This window comes from Drosophila miranda, chromosome XR (genome assembly GCF_003369915.1).
Source record: "Drosophila miranda strain MSH22 chromosome XR, D.miranda_PacBio2.1, whole genome shotgun sequence".
NCBI lineage: Eukaryota > Metazoa > Arthropoda > Insecta > Diptera > Drosophilidae > Drosophila > Drosophila miranda.
Window position 1 is genome coordinate 11868162 of NC_046674.1, and position 17286 is coordinate 11885447.

The 17286-nt window shown below is 40.8% G+C and overlaps 4 protein-coding genes across 7 annotated transcripts; 2 read left to right on the forward strand and 2 right to left on the reverse strand.

The window, feature by feature from the left end:
* Positions 1 to 1032: 1032 nt before the first annotated feature.
* Positions 1033 to 2656, reverse strand: LOC108152106 (N-acylneuraminate cytidylyltransferase A). The gene is made up of 5 exons (XM_017281158.2): positions 2345 to 2656; positions 1817 to 2007; positions 1552 to 1756; positions 1316 to 1483; positions 1033 to 1205 (listed from the first exon to the last, which is right to left on the reverse strand). Exons 1-5 carry the CDS (start codon positions 2416 to 2418, stop codon positions 1109 to 1111), a joined length of 735 nt encoding a protein of 244 aa, XP_017136647.1. The 5' UTR covers positions 2419 to 2656; the 3' UTR covers positions 1033 to 1108.
* Positions 2657 to 2729: 73 nt separating this feature from the next.
* On the forward strand, positions 2730 to 14138 carry LOC108152107 (serine/threonine-protein kinase WNK1). Of its 4 annotated transcripts, none has more exons than XM_033386365.1 (13): positions 2730 to 2808; positions 3812 to 3968; positions 4028 to 5474; positions 5533 to 5705; positions 5765 to 8630; positions 8689 to 8820; positions 9612 to 9674; positions 10774 to 11694; positions 11750 to 12160; positions 12235 to 13273; positions 13342 to 13406; positions 13465 to 13636; positions 13716 to 14138. In XM_033386365.1, exons 3-13 carry the CDS (start codon positions 4527 to 4529, stop codon positions 13847 to 13849), a joined length of 6924 nt encoding a protein of 2307 aa, XP_033242256.1. In that variant the 5' UTR covers positions 2730 to 2808; positions 3812 to 3968; positions 4028 to 4526; the 3' UTR covers positions 13850 to 14138. The 4 variants fall into 4 exon arrangements, with proteins under 4 accessions (XP_033242256.1, XP_033242258.1, XP_033242257.1 ...); XM_033386367.1 differs by having other exon boundaries at positions 2742 to 2758; XM_033386366.1 differs by having other exon boundaries at positions 2769 to 2789.
* A 766-nt stretch (positions 14139 to 14904) lies between these two features.
* On the reverse strand, positions 14905 to 15555 carry LOC108153555 (V-type proton ATPase subunit e 2). Its single transcript, XM_017283626.2, has 3 exons — positions 15347 to 15555; positions 15245 to 15292; positions 14905 to 15139 (listed from the first exon to the last, which is right to left on the reverse strand). The coding sequence occupies exons 1-3, from the start codon at positions 15442 to 15444 to the stop codon at positions 15013 to 15015; spliced, it is 273 nt and encodes a 90-aa protein (XP_017139115.1). The 5' UTR covers positions 15445 to 15555; the 3' UTR covers positions 14905 to 15012.
* Positions 15556 to 16457: 902 nt separating this feature from the next.
* Positions 16458 to 16918, forward strand: LOC108153066. The gene is made up of 2 exons (XM_017282846.2): positions 16458 to 16646; positions 16725 to 16918. Exons 1-2 carry the CDS (start codon positions 16536 to 16538, stop codon positions 16818 to 16820), a joined length of 207 nt encoding a protein of 68 aa, XP_017138335.1. The 5' UTR covers positions 16458 to 16535; the 3' UTR covers positions 16821 to 16918.
* The last annotated feature ends 368 nt before the right edge of the window (positions 16919 to 17286 follow it).

Here is a 17286-nt window from a genome sequence, read left to right on the forward strand (position 1 = left end):
TCGGATTTTGCCTAAAAAAGGTTTTAGCGAAAAAGGTAAAATAAAAAAACGTAAGAGATTAATCGTTCCTATTTTCTTGGGGTATTTATGATAAAATATACCGTGTGACCCTCAGAAATATATCATTTTCAAAATATAGCGTAAATATATTTATTTCAATTGGATACAACTTAAGTTAAACCGTCGAAAATATTTCAAATAATAATTACTTTTGTAGGTCTATCCTATCCTTCATCTTTGCATTAAAAAGACCACGATCTTTCACCCTCGATTTTGATATTCGATTTGATATAACTACCTAATTAATTTTCTATTTGAAAGGCTAATTTAAGGTACTCCCTTTTTATGGATTGTGTCTAAAATTAGGTTTAAAAAAAAGGTCAAAGCATATAACAATCATAACAATTCAGTACCCGATTCAGAGAGATCGAAAAAGAAAGCCATACCTGATTTGAAGAGAGCAAAAAGAGTCAATAACCGTTTTAAAGAAAGCAGTTCCGCCATCGATACTATAGACGTATACGAGTGGAGCGCGCCTAAGAGAAATTGCTTGAAAGTGAATGAGTGACAAGGATATAAATGCAAATTTAGTATACCTTTAACTCCATTTCGACATCAAAATATACCGAAAATTTGGTCGATCTTATTATCATTTCCATACGAATATCATCCCTGATGTGCCGTTAGAATAATAATCATGGTATTGTTCTATTCAAAATGCTGCACATAGCATTTTTCGTCAGTTTAAATCTAATATGCTTGCTATTTTGTTAGTTGTTTATTGTTCTTCGTCTTCGTCTTCGTCTTCGAAAATTTCAATCGATAATCTCTGCCGCAGTACTACTTCCTGCTTAACTGGAAAGCCAACGGACGTCAACTGCCAATCACTGTTATATACGTATACGTGAGCGGTAGCGCAACAACAGAACACTGTTCTGTTCACTGTACAAAGGACGCTGGCCCCTGGTCTAATGTCATAACGCTATCAGCAATAAATTAATTATCAATACTAAATGTACTGGAATAAGAGGTAAATGTTATGTATTTTGGACTTAGATATTCACAATACACATACTTTTCCATTTAATACTTTTTGAATAAGTTCAGTTCACATTTTATTATTTAAAATACATCGTGCTATTGTTAAATCAATGGGTGAGTCGATTTCCAAACCATCTTTTTGATCTATTTCCACGATAGAGCACCTACAAAAATAATAATAGAGTTCAGTTATGATACACCAATATTAGTATTCTTTTCAAAACTCTTGGTTTATATTACTTGATAGTGTTAAATATTTATAAAGAGTTATCACCTGTTATTTTGTAAAAATCCACTCTCTACTAATCGTCGTTTCGAAAAATAGAACATTCCTGTTTCCACTATATCTCCTTTCCAATCTTGGCGTCTTGGTCTGGCCTTTGAATTAAAACCCACGGGTACTAGCAAATGATCAACGAATTCCCATCGTAAATAATGCGACCTATGTACCAAAGCCATACTCGTTAAAATATGCATATGTGAAACATATTTATAAAAGCAAAACCTTACCTCATAGCTGCAAACACACAGTCATGGTTTTTAAATGCCAAAGCAGCTTCATTAATGTATTTTTCTTTTAAAAACACAGACGTACATTGAAATAAAGAAAAGTTATGAATAGCTTTGTGCACATCTAAAAATTCTTTGATAGCATCCAGGGAAGATGTCTCGTCCCTGGCAATCTCTGAAGGCCGATTATGCACAATAGCACCATCTACACAGAGAATATAAAGATAAAGAGAAGAGAAGATGGGGTCGAATGATGTCCACTTACATTTGTTGGCTTCAATTGAAATTCTTTTGTCGTCCGTAGAAACCCAAATATGATCAAAGCAAGAAGAATTTTGTATTGTTATGATTGTACGCGCCAACAATGACAGTCCCTCTATTTTAACTAGGTTTTTGTATTTAATTCCCTTGCTTCCACCTCTAGCCAGAATTAACGCATGTATTTCGCTTTTCGAACTGAAATAAAACCCATTAACTGGTTTAGTCAGTACTCTGGTAACAATGTATTACAAAATTTGCATTTGCGCCATTGGAATGCCGGACATGAAAAATAGCCGTTTGGTGCCAAACCTCACTGGAAGAGAGAGAGGTAATGCCCACAGCAGTGTGCACACAAAATTCGGTTCCTCTAGTTTTCAAAGTACTCTTGAAGTACCGGGTATAAAGTCTGTATTTCCAAAACTTAAAAAGCTGTGGAAAATAAATTGGTTGCGCCCCTCAGTAATTGCCACCACCTGTTTAGCACCGGATATCGCACAGTCAGCAGAATCGATCTTTCTTATTTAATGCATACCACATTTGAACACATCCTATTTGAAACAGAAGTTGCGGTAAAACTATTAAGAGTCCAAGTGGAACTCGAAACATAGTGTACTTAACGAAAGAAACACAACGCAAAAATAAGAGCTTCTACAGCTTATCCACTTTCCGTTTTAGTCCACTTTAATTATATTAATTTGTTTCTTAATCAATTTGGTCATCTTAGGGTGAGCACTATAATTTCAAAAGATCCGACCCCGAAGAGAACGCCATTAAAAAACAAACAAAACATGTGGAATCGGGACCGGCACATCGGAACGTGTGGAATAAGGAACTAATAATACTAGTACAACATTTGCCATTTTGCAGCACTTTTCACAGAAGTTTAACGTTTTCCAACACTAAACACCAACACACATCAAAAAATTGTAAAATTTGTTATATCAAGGTTGCTTTGGAAAATTTTTTGTGAAAGAAATGTATTATTAAGCAAAATAAGTACTTAGTTAATATTTTACATAAATATTTTGCACCACAAAACTATATTGTGACCGTCTTCAAACTGGAAACACACAATCACAATGCATATGGACAGAAATCAGATCCATTTGTGTAATATTATGAAAACTTAAAACCCATCGAAGTTCCTTTTAACACAATAAAAACAATACCAAACAGTAACAGTAACAGTAATCAAATTTTTAAAGAAGTTGTGTAGTGATACATGTCTGCCATGACATCATAACCCTTTCCTACATATGTACATATGTATGTGCATATGCTTTATGCGTCAAGTTGGATATAATTGATAAATATGTACATAGGACACATATATGTACAATGGTACATTCATGTGTATAAGTGAATTAACCAAAGTCTTTAAAGCTGGCAAACTGTTGAGTTTAGCAAATCAGAGGAAAGAGCATATGTACATACATATTTCCTGTGAACACTTGCACATTTCGCCAACACGTATAGTTTTTTTTGTTTTGCGATCAATATGAGACTTGGTAACTGGATATTTGTGTAAACATTTGGAGCCTAGAACTTTTTTCCCACACTTGATATGGAAAAACAAACATTGTACACACACAAACAGTCACATGAATTCACTATAAAACAGAAACATATGTACAAATCATGTGTATGTACTTATCTGCGATGGAAGTGCAATTGGAACTTATGATTCAATGAAAGATACACCGCAAAGAAAAACTGCTTTCCGCAGCTCTAAGGGAGATATTCCGAGAACACACTCATCCAAGCATTTATTTACATATGCGTATATGTATATATTGGTGTGCCGTAACCAGAGCCCCAGAGCAATTGCATTGTTCTATGAAGAGTTGCCTCGCCTTGTCTTGCCCCATTTGACCCCACAAAGAACTTTGGTCTTGGGATCAAGAAAACAATTGATCTTCCTGGGTGAATCATTGGGATAAGAATAGTATCTATTGAATAAATATTAATTGACATTATTCACGTTCGCTTTTCATTTTAGATTAAACTTGGTGTTTTTCTGTTTGAAAATCATACAAAATTGGACAAACCCTCTGTGACTTTGTACGACAACAAGAGGTCGTACCCCCAAACAGTGCTCGGAAGGGAAGCTCCATCAGCGAAGATGGTACTTCCTCCTGCACCACGCAACCTCAAAGGTGATTCATCGTTTTACCATTACCAACCATTAACCAATTATATTTCTCGTTTCTTATAGGAATACCTCTGTTTCTAGCGAGGAGCAAACTGTGCAAGGAACTAAGTCGGGACACCGTTCGTTTAATAAGTCTGCCTCCTCAAGGCAAATTAAGAACCCGACTATAAAACTAAAAGACACATTTAATAGTAGAAAATCCAATCGAAGGCAAGAGGCACTGGCACTGGCACCATCACCGGCACTTTCTGCACACACAAGCAAAAACTTATCTTCGTTGGAAGCATCAACATCATCATCACATACGGAGCAATCATCACCTTCCTCTTGGCCAAGGCTTCATGCACCAGCTTCGAAGAGCAGAAATAATATTTTAGTGCGATTTTTGCGACACTTTTCCAGTAATAATAATACCGCAACCAGCAAAACAGTGAATAATACAAACGAAATCGAACCAACAACAACCACAGCAACTAACGAGAATATCAATAATAACGGCGAGCTGGAAAAAGCACAGGTCACAGCTACAGCAGAGGTCAGAGGTCAATACAATGAAGAAATCATGGACGGGCGAAAAAGTGAGACTTCAGACATTAAAAACCACCAACCAAAAAAAGGCGGTGGCATAATGCCGAGCAGCGGCAGCAACTTGAGCAAAGAAAAGTCGTCTTCGAAAGTTGCATCTGAAATAAAAACAGGAAAAATGGAGGCCCGAAAGTCTTCCTCTGACACGGTGATAGAGCCATCGTCGTTGATCAAACAACACTCGGCACCACAGTCATCGACGCCAACGACTCTGACGGCAAATTTTGTGCAGAATATGCGATTTGTGCGCAAGAATGTTGAACAATCGACCAGAAATGCCAATCCGTTGCAGTTTGTAGAACTGGAAACGGAATTTCCACGCGACTACGATGATAACATTGAGATGCTGTCACGCGAGGCCGAACATTTGGAGGAACAATTCCGTACGCCAACGCGATCGAATGCCCCAGATGCGACCGCTCATCAAGTGGCTGGTATTATTGAGAATATCATTACCGAGGCGTCCCGAAGTCTTGTAATTGAAAAAAAGAAGACTGAAGACGACGATGTGCCATCAAAATCCACCAACAAGCAGTCAGGTGGGGTAAAGCGTGTTGGCTTTCAGGTTGAGGAGAAAGACGATACCGAGACGATCCACAAAGAGAAGAAGCCAAAGAGCATTGACGATGTAGGAGTCAAGGGGTCGTCGGATAATACCGAGGTAAGTTCTGAGGGCTCTGGTTTAACTGGAACCTCGGCGGACACATCGGCATCGCTTCTGCCGTCCACAGCGACGGTCTCGAGCACATCGTCCGCCACATCGATAACAAAGAGTAAAAGTGATGAAGATGATGATCCGGTGGCCATGTCCCCATGCGGTCGCTTTTTCAAATACGACAAAGAGGTCGGTCGTGGCTCGTTTAAGACCGTTTATCGTGGCCTGGACACGCTGACAGGTGTGCCGGTTGCCTGGTGCGAATTGCTTGTAAGTAAGAAAATCAAACAGGAGCCATCAGTCCCCCGTAACCCCCTCTGTTTTGTAGGATAAGCAAGTGAAGAAAAGCGAACGCACTAGATTCCGTGAGGAGGCAGACATGTTGAAGAAACTTCAGCATCCAAACATTGTACGATTCTATACATATTGGGAATTTCCGATCGGCCGTAAAAAGAATATTGTACTAGTCACAGAGCTGATGTTATCCGGGACATTGAAATCGTAAGAGTGCTTTATTCTGATGCGTATCGTGTAACGTAACTGGTGTGTTTATTTTGTAGCTATTTAAAACGTTTCAAAAAGATACACCCAAAGGTATTGAAGTCATGGTGCCGTCAGATCCTGAAGGGCCTCAACTTTCTGCATACTCGTCAATTTCCTATAATTCATCGTGATTTGAAATGTGATAATATATTTATAACCGGCACCACGGGTAGCGTTAAGATCGGCGACTTGGGTCTGGCCACACTTAAGAATCGTTCGCATGCTAAGTCTGTGATCGGCACCCCCGAGTTCATGGCCCCCGAAATGTACGAAGAGCACTATGATGAATCGGTAGATGTCTATGCGTTCGGCATGTGCATGTTGGAGATGGCAATATCGGAATATCCGTATAGCGAGTGCAAGGGACCAGCCCAGATATACAAGAAGGTAATTTCCGGCATAAAGCCAGCCGCTCTGGCCAAGGTGGAGGATCCCAATGTGAGGGACATCATCGAACGATGCATTGAGCTGAAGAAAGAAGATCGCCCCAGCTGCAACGAACTCCTGGAGTCGGAGTTCTTTGACGAGGATATTGGAATTCGTGTTGAGCCAACGGCCTCCGAACAGTTTCTCTCCGATCCCAGCATTTGCATCATAGAGTTCCGATTGCGATTCCTGGACCCAAAGAAGCGTTCATCCCGACATAAGGAGAACGAGGCGATTCAATTTGAATATAATATAACGAGCGACGACTACGAGAAGATTGCCCAGGAAATGATGAAGGAGAATATTATCTCAGAGGACGACTCCCGTGCCGTTGCACGCCTTCTGAAGGTTCAGGTTGTGTCGCTACTCAAGGAACGGGCTCAGCGTCAAACGCAAATCAAACTGCAGAACGAGAAGTCTCGTTTGGAGAAACTAGCCCTGCAGAAGCAACGCGAGAGCCTCCCCACCAATGTCGATGAGGATGAGGAGGATGAAGAGGACTCTGAGGATGAGGAGGATGGAGTCAAATGGAATCAACGGCTGCAACTGAAGTACGACCTGCTAAACACCGACTCCGAAACCAGCCTGGCTCTGTCCACAAACAGCGTTGATCCGCAAAATATTCCAAACCGATCGAACACATCGATTCAGGCAAGCGGCAGTCAACAGCAGCCATCGATCCAAGTGCCTCTGGCCTCGCCAGCAATATCCATGCAGCAAAAGTCAACAGTGCATTATATACAGAATCCACAGCTGGCATCATACCAAAATGCAAACAACTTGATACAGGACATTGCCAACAGCCAGGTGCAGGTGCAGGTCCTCTCACCAACAGGCAGTCAGCAACAACAACAACAACAGCAACCCAATGTAGCGCCCCATATAGTAGTGCCACAACAACATCAAATGGTGCAGCAGTCAAACATAGCTGAGGCACATGTCAACGTCAGCCAGCAGCAGCAGCAAGCACAAGTCGCACAGCAACAGATGCTGGCACAGCAATTACCTCAACAAGTTCAGTTGCAGCAGGTGCCGTCTCAGCAATCCATGCAATCTGTGATGGCTCCGCAGCAACATGAACAGCAGCAGCAGCAACAGCCAATGGGGGGCGAACAGCAAAAAAGTCACCAAATTCCTCAGTTGCAGCAACAGCTGCAGCAGCTAATGCAAACGATTGTGCAGCCTTCTGATTTGGTACAACAGCAACAGCAACAGACTCAGCAATATTTTCAGCAGCAGCAGGCTCAGGTTTCAATGCAACAAATTCCGCATACACAACCACAACAGCATCAATATACCCTGCATCCATCCCAGCAACAAGGACAGGGGCAACAGCAACAGCCGATGTCCCAGCCCCACCCACAAATTCAGGTACATCAACAATCCTTTCAACAGCAGCAAGTGCAGCAGGCGGCCTCCTCTCAGAACCATCAACAGCAGCAGATTCTTCAGCAGCAAATTGCACAGCTACAGCAACTGCAACAGAACCAACAACTGCAGCAGAGCCAACAACTGCAACAGACGCAGCAACAGCTACAGCAGACGCAACAACAACTGCAACAGAATCAGCAAATGCAGCAGAACCAACAACTTCAACAGAATCAGCAACTGCAACAGAATCAGCAACTACAGCAGACACAGCAGCAGCAGCAGCAACAGCAGTTTGTCCATCAGCAATATCATTCTCTAGCACCCCAGCCGCAGCAACAACATCAACAACTTCTTTCTGGAGCGCAAGTAATGGCTCCGCAACAGCAGGTTCCCATGCAATTACAAGTACAAATGCAGGTACCTACATCTGTAGCCCCAACAATGCAGCAGCAGCAGCCGTACCAACAGGGCCAGCAGATGGCCCCTCCAAGTGGTCAAATGGCACTTGGTGAGGTTCAACAGCAGCAGCCGCAACAACAGCAACATGCTACATTTGCGACAGTCTCCGTGCAGCAACCACAATTTATGCAGCCGATACAACTATCATTGCCCTTGGAGCAACAATTACAACAGCTCCTGCTCAGTCAGCAGCAGCAGCAGCAGCAGCAGCAGCAGCAGCAAGCACAGTCGATGGCTCACCAGCAGCAACAGCAACTAACAGAGCAACAGATGCACATGCAGATTCAGCCAGCAAACACACAGGCACAGTCTGTAAGCCAGGAACAAGCTGTTACCTCTGAAACTGGTGTGGCACCAAACAGTCTAAATCTTCAGTTGAATCTTGAGACAAGAGTTGATCAACAATTATCCACGGAAGCAGAGAAACAGCAAAGGCAACAGAGCGCCGCTCGCTCCCAAAAACCAAAGCGCTCCAATCGGAGCGGCAATGAACGGATACCGAAATTAAGTGTCACCAGTGTCGATGAGGGTAGCGTCATCAACTGCCACATGGAGAACAAGCTAAAGACCATAACATTTAAGTTCGACATTGGCGATGTGAATCCCGTTGAAATTGCCAATAAATTGGTAAGAGCAGCTGACGCTTACCCCTAACAGTCCACTAAGCGAATCTTTTGTCTTTCAGATCGCCCAAGATTTGCTTTCAAATTGTCAAAGCACAGTATTTGTGGAAATGATTAATGAAATTGTTGACCAGGTCAAACAGAATCCCAATCAAATTCCAATACCAACTAATTATCGCCGCAATATTGAAAAGGTACTTGGCTTTCCGAACAAAAACCATTATTTTCAGAGTACAAGTGAATCCCATGGAAATGTGGGAGGATCTAAGAATTGCCTATCACGTTCATGGAAGGACCCACTATTACAGAGCTCTCCTCTGCGACATTACCATTTTGAGGTTTATGAAGGGTTTTTTCCTTCTTATAGCGAAGGCTTCCAAAATGCTGCAGAGCAGATGGATTTAGACAAAAAAGCAAAGTTGCTTCTCGTTTTCTAAATTCAAAGTATCACACCGCTCTGTCGATGATCATTCGATTTAAAAATTACTTTCGAACCTGCAATTCTTAATTTTTTCAGACAGAATAAATGAAAAAACACCCGTTAGCGAACCAAAAATATCTTATACAATTTTTTATATCCAAAATCTTGTACTTCATACGCAAGCAAACATGTTTGTTCAAAGTTCTTCTAAGAAAAAACAAAACACGCCAATACAAAAGCTGACTTTCATACTGTTCGATCGGACAGAAGAATGTTTAAAGATCAACTGCACGACCTTTATTTAATCAGAACTGATAGTGGGACCTCCATTCAAACCATTTAAGCATTCAAATCTTATACTCGAATCAAAGGTTTCAGAATTAGCGTAAGACGGTAGTCATATATCCAGTCCTTTCTAATTAGTGCATTAACTTTTAGTTCGAATTTTTAACCGAAGCTTCAAAGAGCTTTAAGTTTTAATCCATTTTGAATCAATTTAATGTTTCATATTTGTCCAGATAAATCCATGTTTTTTGATTGTCTATCTCTACTATAACAAAACAGGTCCGTCACGCGTCTCTAACTCGACAGCGTTCCACGTTTAGGTCACACCAAAGACATAGATCTGTAAGTGTTAAGTGCACTGGGCTTATGTAAACATAAAATATATATTATATTTTATAGCTAAAATGATTTCACTTATCAGGACATTTACTTTTATTTTCAAGGCTTATAAGATAATGAAAAGAACATTTGTGTTTTCTATAATTTTGTGAATGTACAGAAATGACTTTTGACTGGACGGAAGTATATCACAATGCAATCCTATTACAAGATGATGCTATATGTATAGCTTTATTAAATGAGTTCGGTCGATTCAAATTAATTAAAATGACAACCTACGCCAGCCAGATGCACGAGCGAAAAGTGAAAAAGAAAATACCTGACAATATTAAAACAAAATAAATACTGTCGAGGAAAATTGTCTGCGAATGCAAAAACAGAATACATGTCACAACGCTCGACTCGAGTGTCCCCTATACGTTTTTCCTCATCTTTGGAATGCTCCCAAGTTCAGAAATCGTGCCCACCTCTGGCATATGCAAATAACAAAACTATGGCACATGAAAACTTCATAGCATCCAATCTTAAATCTATCGCCACATAGTATCCAAGCATCTCCGATCCCATAGATAGATATATACATTTTCTTGTTCCGTGTTGATCTCTCAGCTGAATTACGTTCATAGTAACGATCGGAACATATTATGTGCAGCTGAAAAAGAACCCAAATCGGATGACAATAGTATTCCGAAGGTGACAAAGAAATCCTCAAACCATCATCTCGATCTGCAGGGGTATTGAAAGGCTAGTTTTAAATGAGCAACAGCTTAAGGATATATGTAACATTACGAGAGCCTTTAATTGAAGCCAAAAAGAAACGAATCATATATGTATGTACCTACATAATAGAATAGTAGACTGAAACGGAAATATTAACGGACGAACGGTATAAAAGTTTACGAGTACCTTCCCCAAAACAGTTTTTGATCTTATGTTTCTTTTAAGATTTCAGGGGTTGTCTTATTTCACTTATTTCGGTTACCATTTCACATTAGAAGAGTTTTTAATTTTCTAAATATTTGCACCAGTGTATTTTGAGCTTGATTCACATTGATTCACATGCGTATCTGTCTATCTATATTTGACACGACCCATCTTTTAGCGGGATGAAACAGCCAGCGACATTACCAAGATGTTTGAACCGACTATACATGGAATTGAGAATTTGCCATCTGGCGGCGGAGGTGGAGGAGGAGGCGCAGGAGGAGGAGGAGGAGCCACTGAAACGACGAACACAACGAATCTGACTAGCGAAGCTAGATCGCAAACTTCGATGCTGGCAAATGTGGAGCATCCGACGAACATTGGGACGCCACCAAATACAGCTTCAACGATGTCATCCTCTTCAACGGCGTCGCGGGATGCACACAATGGCAGCAATGACGTGACCATCGGATCCGGTTCGGTGTCACGGAAAACAAGCACAGCTTCTGAATACACGTCCCTATCGATTGACTACATGCCTGATAATAACATAACGCCAACGGGTAACGATATGCTGAATACGCTGGGCGATGCACTGGCCAAAGATAACTCACAGAGTGTCCAACTTATCGCACGAGGTCATGCCATAACTCGAATGCAAAAGCTGTTGGACTCGGCTGGTGGGACTTCAACGCCACGAAGCCTGAACCTGCCATTGAATCGGCACTTAAACATCCAAGAGGACCTGAAGCACACCAGGAGCCTTGGAGACTTGAGCGGTGTCAAGATTACGTTTGATATGCCTAATAGAACGATGACAGGGCCTGCGGAGGACAACAGTCACCAAGAGAAGGCAGTTGAAATGGAGAAGCCCAAGGATAAATCTGCTGGGCAGCTATCAACAACGCAAGGAACTGGCGCAGGAACCGTAGCAGCCAACACATTAGAGCAATTAAAGATCGAACTGGAGAATATTACACATGCACACGCGTTTGCCTCCGCTGTGGTGGCTTCCATCAGTAACCGTACCGCACACCAGGCATCGCCAGCTATTTCATCTTTAACGGCCTCTACAGGCCAGCAGCAGACACAAGATTTAGTAAGTGAATAGCTCCAATATTTTTATATCTTTTTTAAACTTGTTCTTTGATTAGATAAACAAATCGAATAATCCTGTGGGCGCTAGTGGATCCACAACTTCAATTGGTCAAAATGCTTCTGGCTCTTCTGTATACAATTCTCGACGTGCTTCCATGGACAACAGCATGGGATCCGATATTCAGTTGCATGGAAATACCTCCTCCATTATTGAAGGACCCGCTACTAGTACAGATCCCACACCAACTGAAGCGTCCAATACTGGTATTATTGTCGCCGGCACAACAGTTGAGAAGCATCTCTCAAAGCAGGGAAGTTTGGACAAGGCGTGCAACACGTCCATTTGTGTAAGCAGCAGCAATGATGTGCCGCAAAGAAATCCCAGCAACGGATCGCTGAATCAAAACTCTATAGCAGATCTAGAAAAGAAATTGGCAGCGTTGCGGAACACTGACAATGCAGAAGAGGTAAGAGAGACCGCACAGAGTTGAATAATTAATTGGCTTCATACTTTTGTGACACTTTGAATTAATATTTACAGCCACAGCAGCCACAAAATGCAACATTGACGGCGGTACCAAAGCCAGCTGCTGATGAGGCAGCAGCAACACACCCAAGTTCCCGTAAAGTGTCCCGGTTTAGTGTCAGTCGAGTACAAGAGCAGAAAACTTTAGCTGCCGCTGAGGAAAGTTTGCAGAATCAACTAAAGATCGATTTGTCGTCGGCTTTGGGCCCTGGTGGGCAGGGCCAGCTGCAAAATAATGCCACAAATAGCTCTGTGCAAAACGGCAGTATGGTGAATACACCCACAGAACTTATTAGCTCGCCCATACAAAATGTTCCACTGGCCATTAACGGAATTCAGTTGATTTACCAACAGCAGCCACAGCAGCAGATGCATCCTTCTGCGAAAAGTATGGTTAACAGCGGCGTGAACGTAGTGCCACAAGTCTTGACACAAAACGGCACACAAGTGACGCTCTCCGGCATTCATTCACAAGGTCATCCCCCACAGCAGCAGCAGCAACAACTTGTGCATCCTAATATGCCACAACAGACACCATCCAGTGTCCATCCTCAGATGATGAACACTCTTCAGCAGCAGTCGGTGGCGCATCAGCAACCAATTATGACACAACAGCAACCAATGATACTGCAACAGCAGGGTTCCCAACAGTTCTCGCTGCCTGCAACACAACAAAATCATGCACCGCAACAGTTCATCCAAATGCAGCAGAATCAGCTTCATGCCCTACAGCCTCAGGTTGTGGGCATGTCTCCGGGAATGCAGCAACAGCTTTCGGCCATGCAGTCAATGCAGTCAGCCCAGCACCAGATGGTAACACAACAGCAACAGCAGCAGCAGCAGCTGCAAATGCAAACTCATATGCAGCAGCCGCAACAGAATGTTGCAGGCATGTATAATCAGCAGAATGCTAATTGCGGAGCGACACAACAAGGCTTTCATGCTGGTGTTCCCAATCATCTGTTGCAGCAGGCGAATTTGATGGGATCACAGCAACCCTCGCAGCCGTTGCAACATGTTATGCAGCCGCTTTTTAATGTATCTCCCGGTGAAGGTAAGCGTAAGCCCCCAACCTCATTTGTATTTTGATACATTCTGTTATTTATTTCTTCCGTATTCCAGTTACCGAAGAGCCTGTTTCTCTAGCTGCAACGCATCCCCATTTATTGCCGAGCGATATACAATCTGTAAGAGCCACGTAGTGCGGCGTTTTACTGAGACGTTACTAATTTACATTTCTTGCAGGATATAAAGCATAATTTGGACTCATTGGTCAACCAATTGTGTAACACACGCTTGGGCACCAATCAACATCAGCGGTTGTTGCTGTTACGCCAGAGACAGCTCATCGAAGAGGACGAACTGCGTTTGAAACACTATGTGGAATACGAAAAATTTCAAAAATCTCTGCGCCAATGTAAGAATTATTTATGACGTGTGTGTGTGTCAACATTTTAACCGACAATGGATCTACTCTACCTCTATATTGGTTACAGCTTTAAGCACAAACGTTCCAGCTACTACGACATACTTTTCAGCACCTCCTGCTGCACAGCTTCCAACTAATTTAAAAGCACCTGCTCCTCCGCCCTCAGCAAATCCGACATCCACAAGTTCTGCAAACACATAGCTGCGCTAAAATGTTTTGCTTCATTCATTCGCCTTTGACAAGCCATCACGACTAACAGCCATTTCTATGTTCTCGGCAATATAATTGGCACGAGTGTTTGTATGTGTGAGAAGGTGGATCTGGCCTGGCCCTAGCCCTGGCGGTAGAAATTAAGTAAAAAGTATATCTTATGGGATTGTCTGTAAATATTAGTCAAACGCTTTTAGTTGATATGCCATTGTTTCATATTTTCTTTCTTTCTGTACCACTTTTAATTTGATTTCACTTCTTTTGTTCTTTTGGTTTCTTCCTTTTTATTGTTTAAATAAATTAAGAAAATTGTACATTTTATTAGTAATCAAGTGTAAATAAACATTTCGATAATGTAATAATATTAGCAATGCATATAGAAAATATTATACATTTTAGTCGTCATTTATTCAAACTGATGTATACATACTATACTGCATAGTTACTAAATAAATAACTTATTACAGAATATGTAGTTTTATTTCATTACAACAGAAGTCGTAGGTCAAGTAGTTATATATTTGGCTCTGAGTCGGGATAACGAAACGATGGTGAAGAACGGGTCTATACATATTTAAACTAAACGTGGGCTCCGAAGCACTGGTTGGGATAGGGCGAGCAGAGCTTGATGGATACAAAGGTCCAGAAAAAACTTGTAATAAGGCTGAAATATTGCAATAAATGCGCTCTAAAAACTGCAACCGCAAAAATCGGAACTTTTGGAACTTTTTGCTTATGATACAATTTAACAGAGTTGGAAAAGTATAGTGAATCCAACTTGCAAACAAGTGAAATCTCGTTATCTGATCATGCAAGTTCAGAATTCTATACTGAGAGTGGAAAAAAGAGGTCTCGTGACCATTAAAAGCCATATGGACCAGGCTGTAGTCACAATATGTACATATATTAAATGTATGTGTTCGTAAATGCGTCCTTTTCATGGTTGCAGGCTTCTAGGTCAAACAAAATATCTTTTGTAAAGGTATAGCATTTGTTCAGGTAAAGTGCAAGTCGTATTCAATGATATAAGATGTAAGACCTTGGAATTTTCGCATACTTTGATAATACCTTTTATTGTATGATTTGAACGAAATTAATTATAAAGAATGCAAGAACATAAAATGTAATAACAAAACATGTGTGAAATAATTATTTTACACAGCGACATCCATTGTGTCTTTGATCTCGTTTCCCCATTCGCGGGCCATAATCATGATTTCATTCATGCTCAATTTGGGGCCAATCAGAGGGTTCAGCTGCGTCATGTAACAGCACAGCCAACTGCAATGTCAATCAATGATGTAGCAAAACATTAAAATTTAGCAGATCGATGGATTACGCGTATGTTAACGTTACTTTGAGCATACTAGGGCTAAAAATACTTACAACAGCCAACATGTTACTGCGGTTAGCATAAGGCAGCATTGAGTCACTCTGAAAACATATATGTTGGTTGATTTGTTTGATATAGTTTATGTTATGTCTTACCCTTTGTTTGGGCCACGAGCAAAGAAGGGGCAGATGATGCCAATGAATCCCCAAATGCAGGTGATGACCAAGGGAGGCACATAATCAGGAACAGTCATTTTGAAGACTAGGCTATTTAGTCGAATGGAATGAAAATAATAAAAAAGGCACAAAACTCCGATCGCGAAAGATTTTCTCGAGCAATGAATATCACATGACAGACATGGGACCCAAAACAGCTGGTGCAGGCGTTGCCACTCTGTTCGCTTAAGTCGTAGTGTAGCCACATAATTCTCACTTCATTTAATTCACAATGGTCTTATTCCACTGCACTACACGATGAGCTTATAAGAAGAGCATTGCGATTTTTTCAATTTTTCTTTCGGCCAATTAAAATCGTCAAAAATGCATTCTTAGAGTCTCAAAAGTTGCGTCATATCAAATTTACGAAATAGGGTACACAAATGGCAATACTCCGAACCAGCAACATGTCTTCAAATACCAGCAACATTGATTAGACAACTTTTTTTGTTGAACATTTTTGCTTTAACCGTATTTTAGTCAAAATACAATACATGCGAGTACTTAAAAGTCATTAATCTTGTAGAAAATGTATTCATCAATAGAATAAAACTATGTGTGCATGGCTCAGGGTTTTAGTAAGCCAGCATTATTCAACGGAATATCAAAATTGAACAATAGGAACGACGATCCTCTTTCGTCATTTTTGTTTGACCATTTTCGCTAAAACCTTTTTTTACGAAGAATGCAATAAAAGCAGGTATTTCAAACAAACCAGTCAAGTAGAAAATAGGTTCATTAATTTGATAAAATTATGTGTTCAGGTATGAAAGTCCTAGTAATATTAAATCGAATATTACAATGGAGGAATATGGTTTTCAATCCTTGTCGGAGAAAGATTAACCCATTGTAGACCAAGGGGGTATTTTAGTATTTCACCGAAAATAATGAAAATTTCAGGTGAAAGATTTCGGGGTTTTTTTATGTTCAGAGGAAATATGGCAAGGCAAGGCAAGGATCTACAAGAAGAATTTACAATCAGTAATATTTTCTGCCATTCACCTCAAGTCGTTGAACTGCTTAAATAGAGGGGGTTAGGTGGGCTAAGTTCGATTTCTTATCGATATACGTCACACTAGAAACATAAATTGATTTTCGGCCGAGGTTTTGAACAAAAAAATAAATAAATATGTTCCAAAATAGTGCTGCTCGTCTTTTGGTTCCGGCCATCCGTAATGCCATGCAGAGCCGATGCCAATCCGTGGTTTCCGGCCCACCAACACAGCATATCTCAAAGGCTGTAAGTATTCGCACTTGGTTGCATAACTAGATGTCTGGTAAAGAAAATATACGATATAAATAATATGTTTCCTTGCAGGAGAAAGTGATTCTGGGCGGTGGCATGTGCGCAGCGGCTCTGTTTATTCCTGGCTGGGTTCTATATCACATCCGTGATTACAAGGGCGGAAAGTAATTCGATGATCTAATATTATGATTCCTTTCCTTGAAAAGTATCAATATAGTAATGGTGCTCCTATGCCACATGAATAAAGGGAAATAGATTGAATTTAACCATGAATTTTTAATATTCTACAGATATGTGTCAGAATAGTGTTTTAACTTATTCCCGAATCGCAATGTATGCTCATTAAGTCAAGCTATGTTTTTCCTATAGTGAACCCGTCGCCGCTATTTCTTCAATCCAGACCTCGCAAATAACGGTTGACACTTTCAGTGAGACACCGTGTCAGCGTGGTCTTTTTCTGTTTTGTCAGTGACGAGACAGCAAAGGGAAAAAGTGTTGACCGTTTTTTGCTAGCTATGCTTCAATCTGATCTTGACGCTCTCACTAATTGGTGTTTAATAAAACTTTTTCCTCTTAAAATTGCTTTCTTTAAACGTCTGTAACGACTTGTGTATTATCTTTTTAACTAATTGAT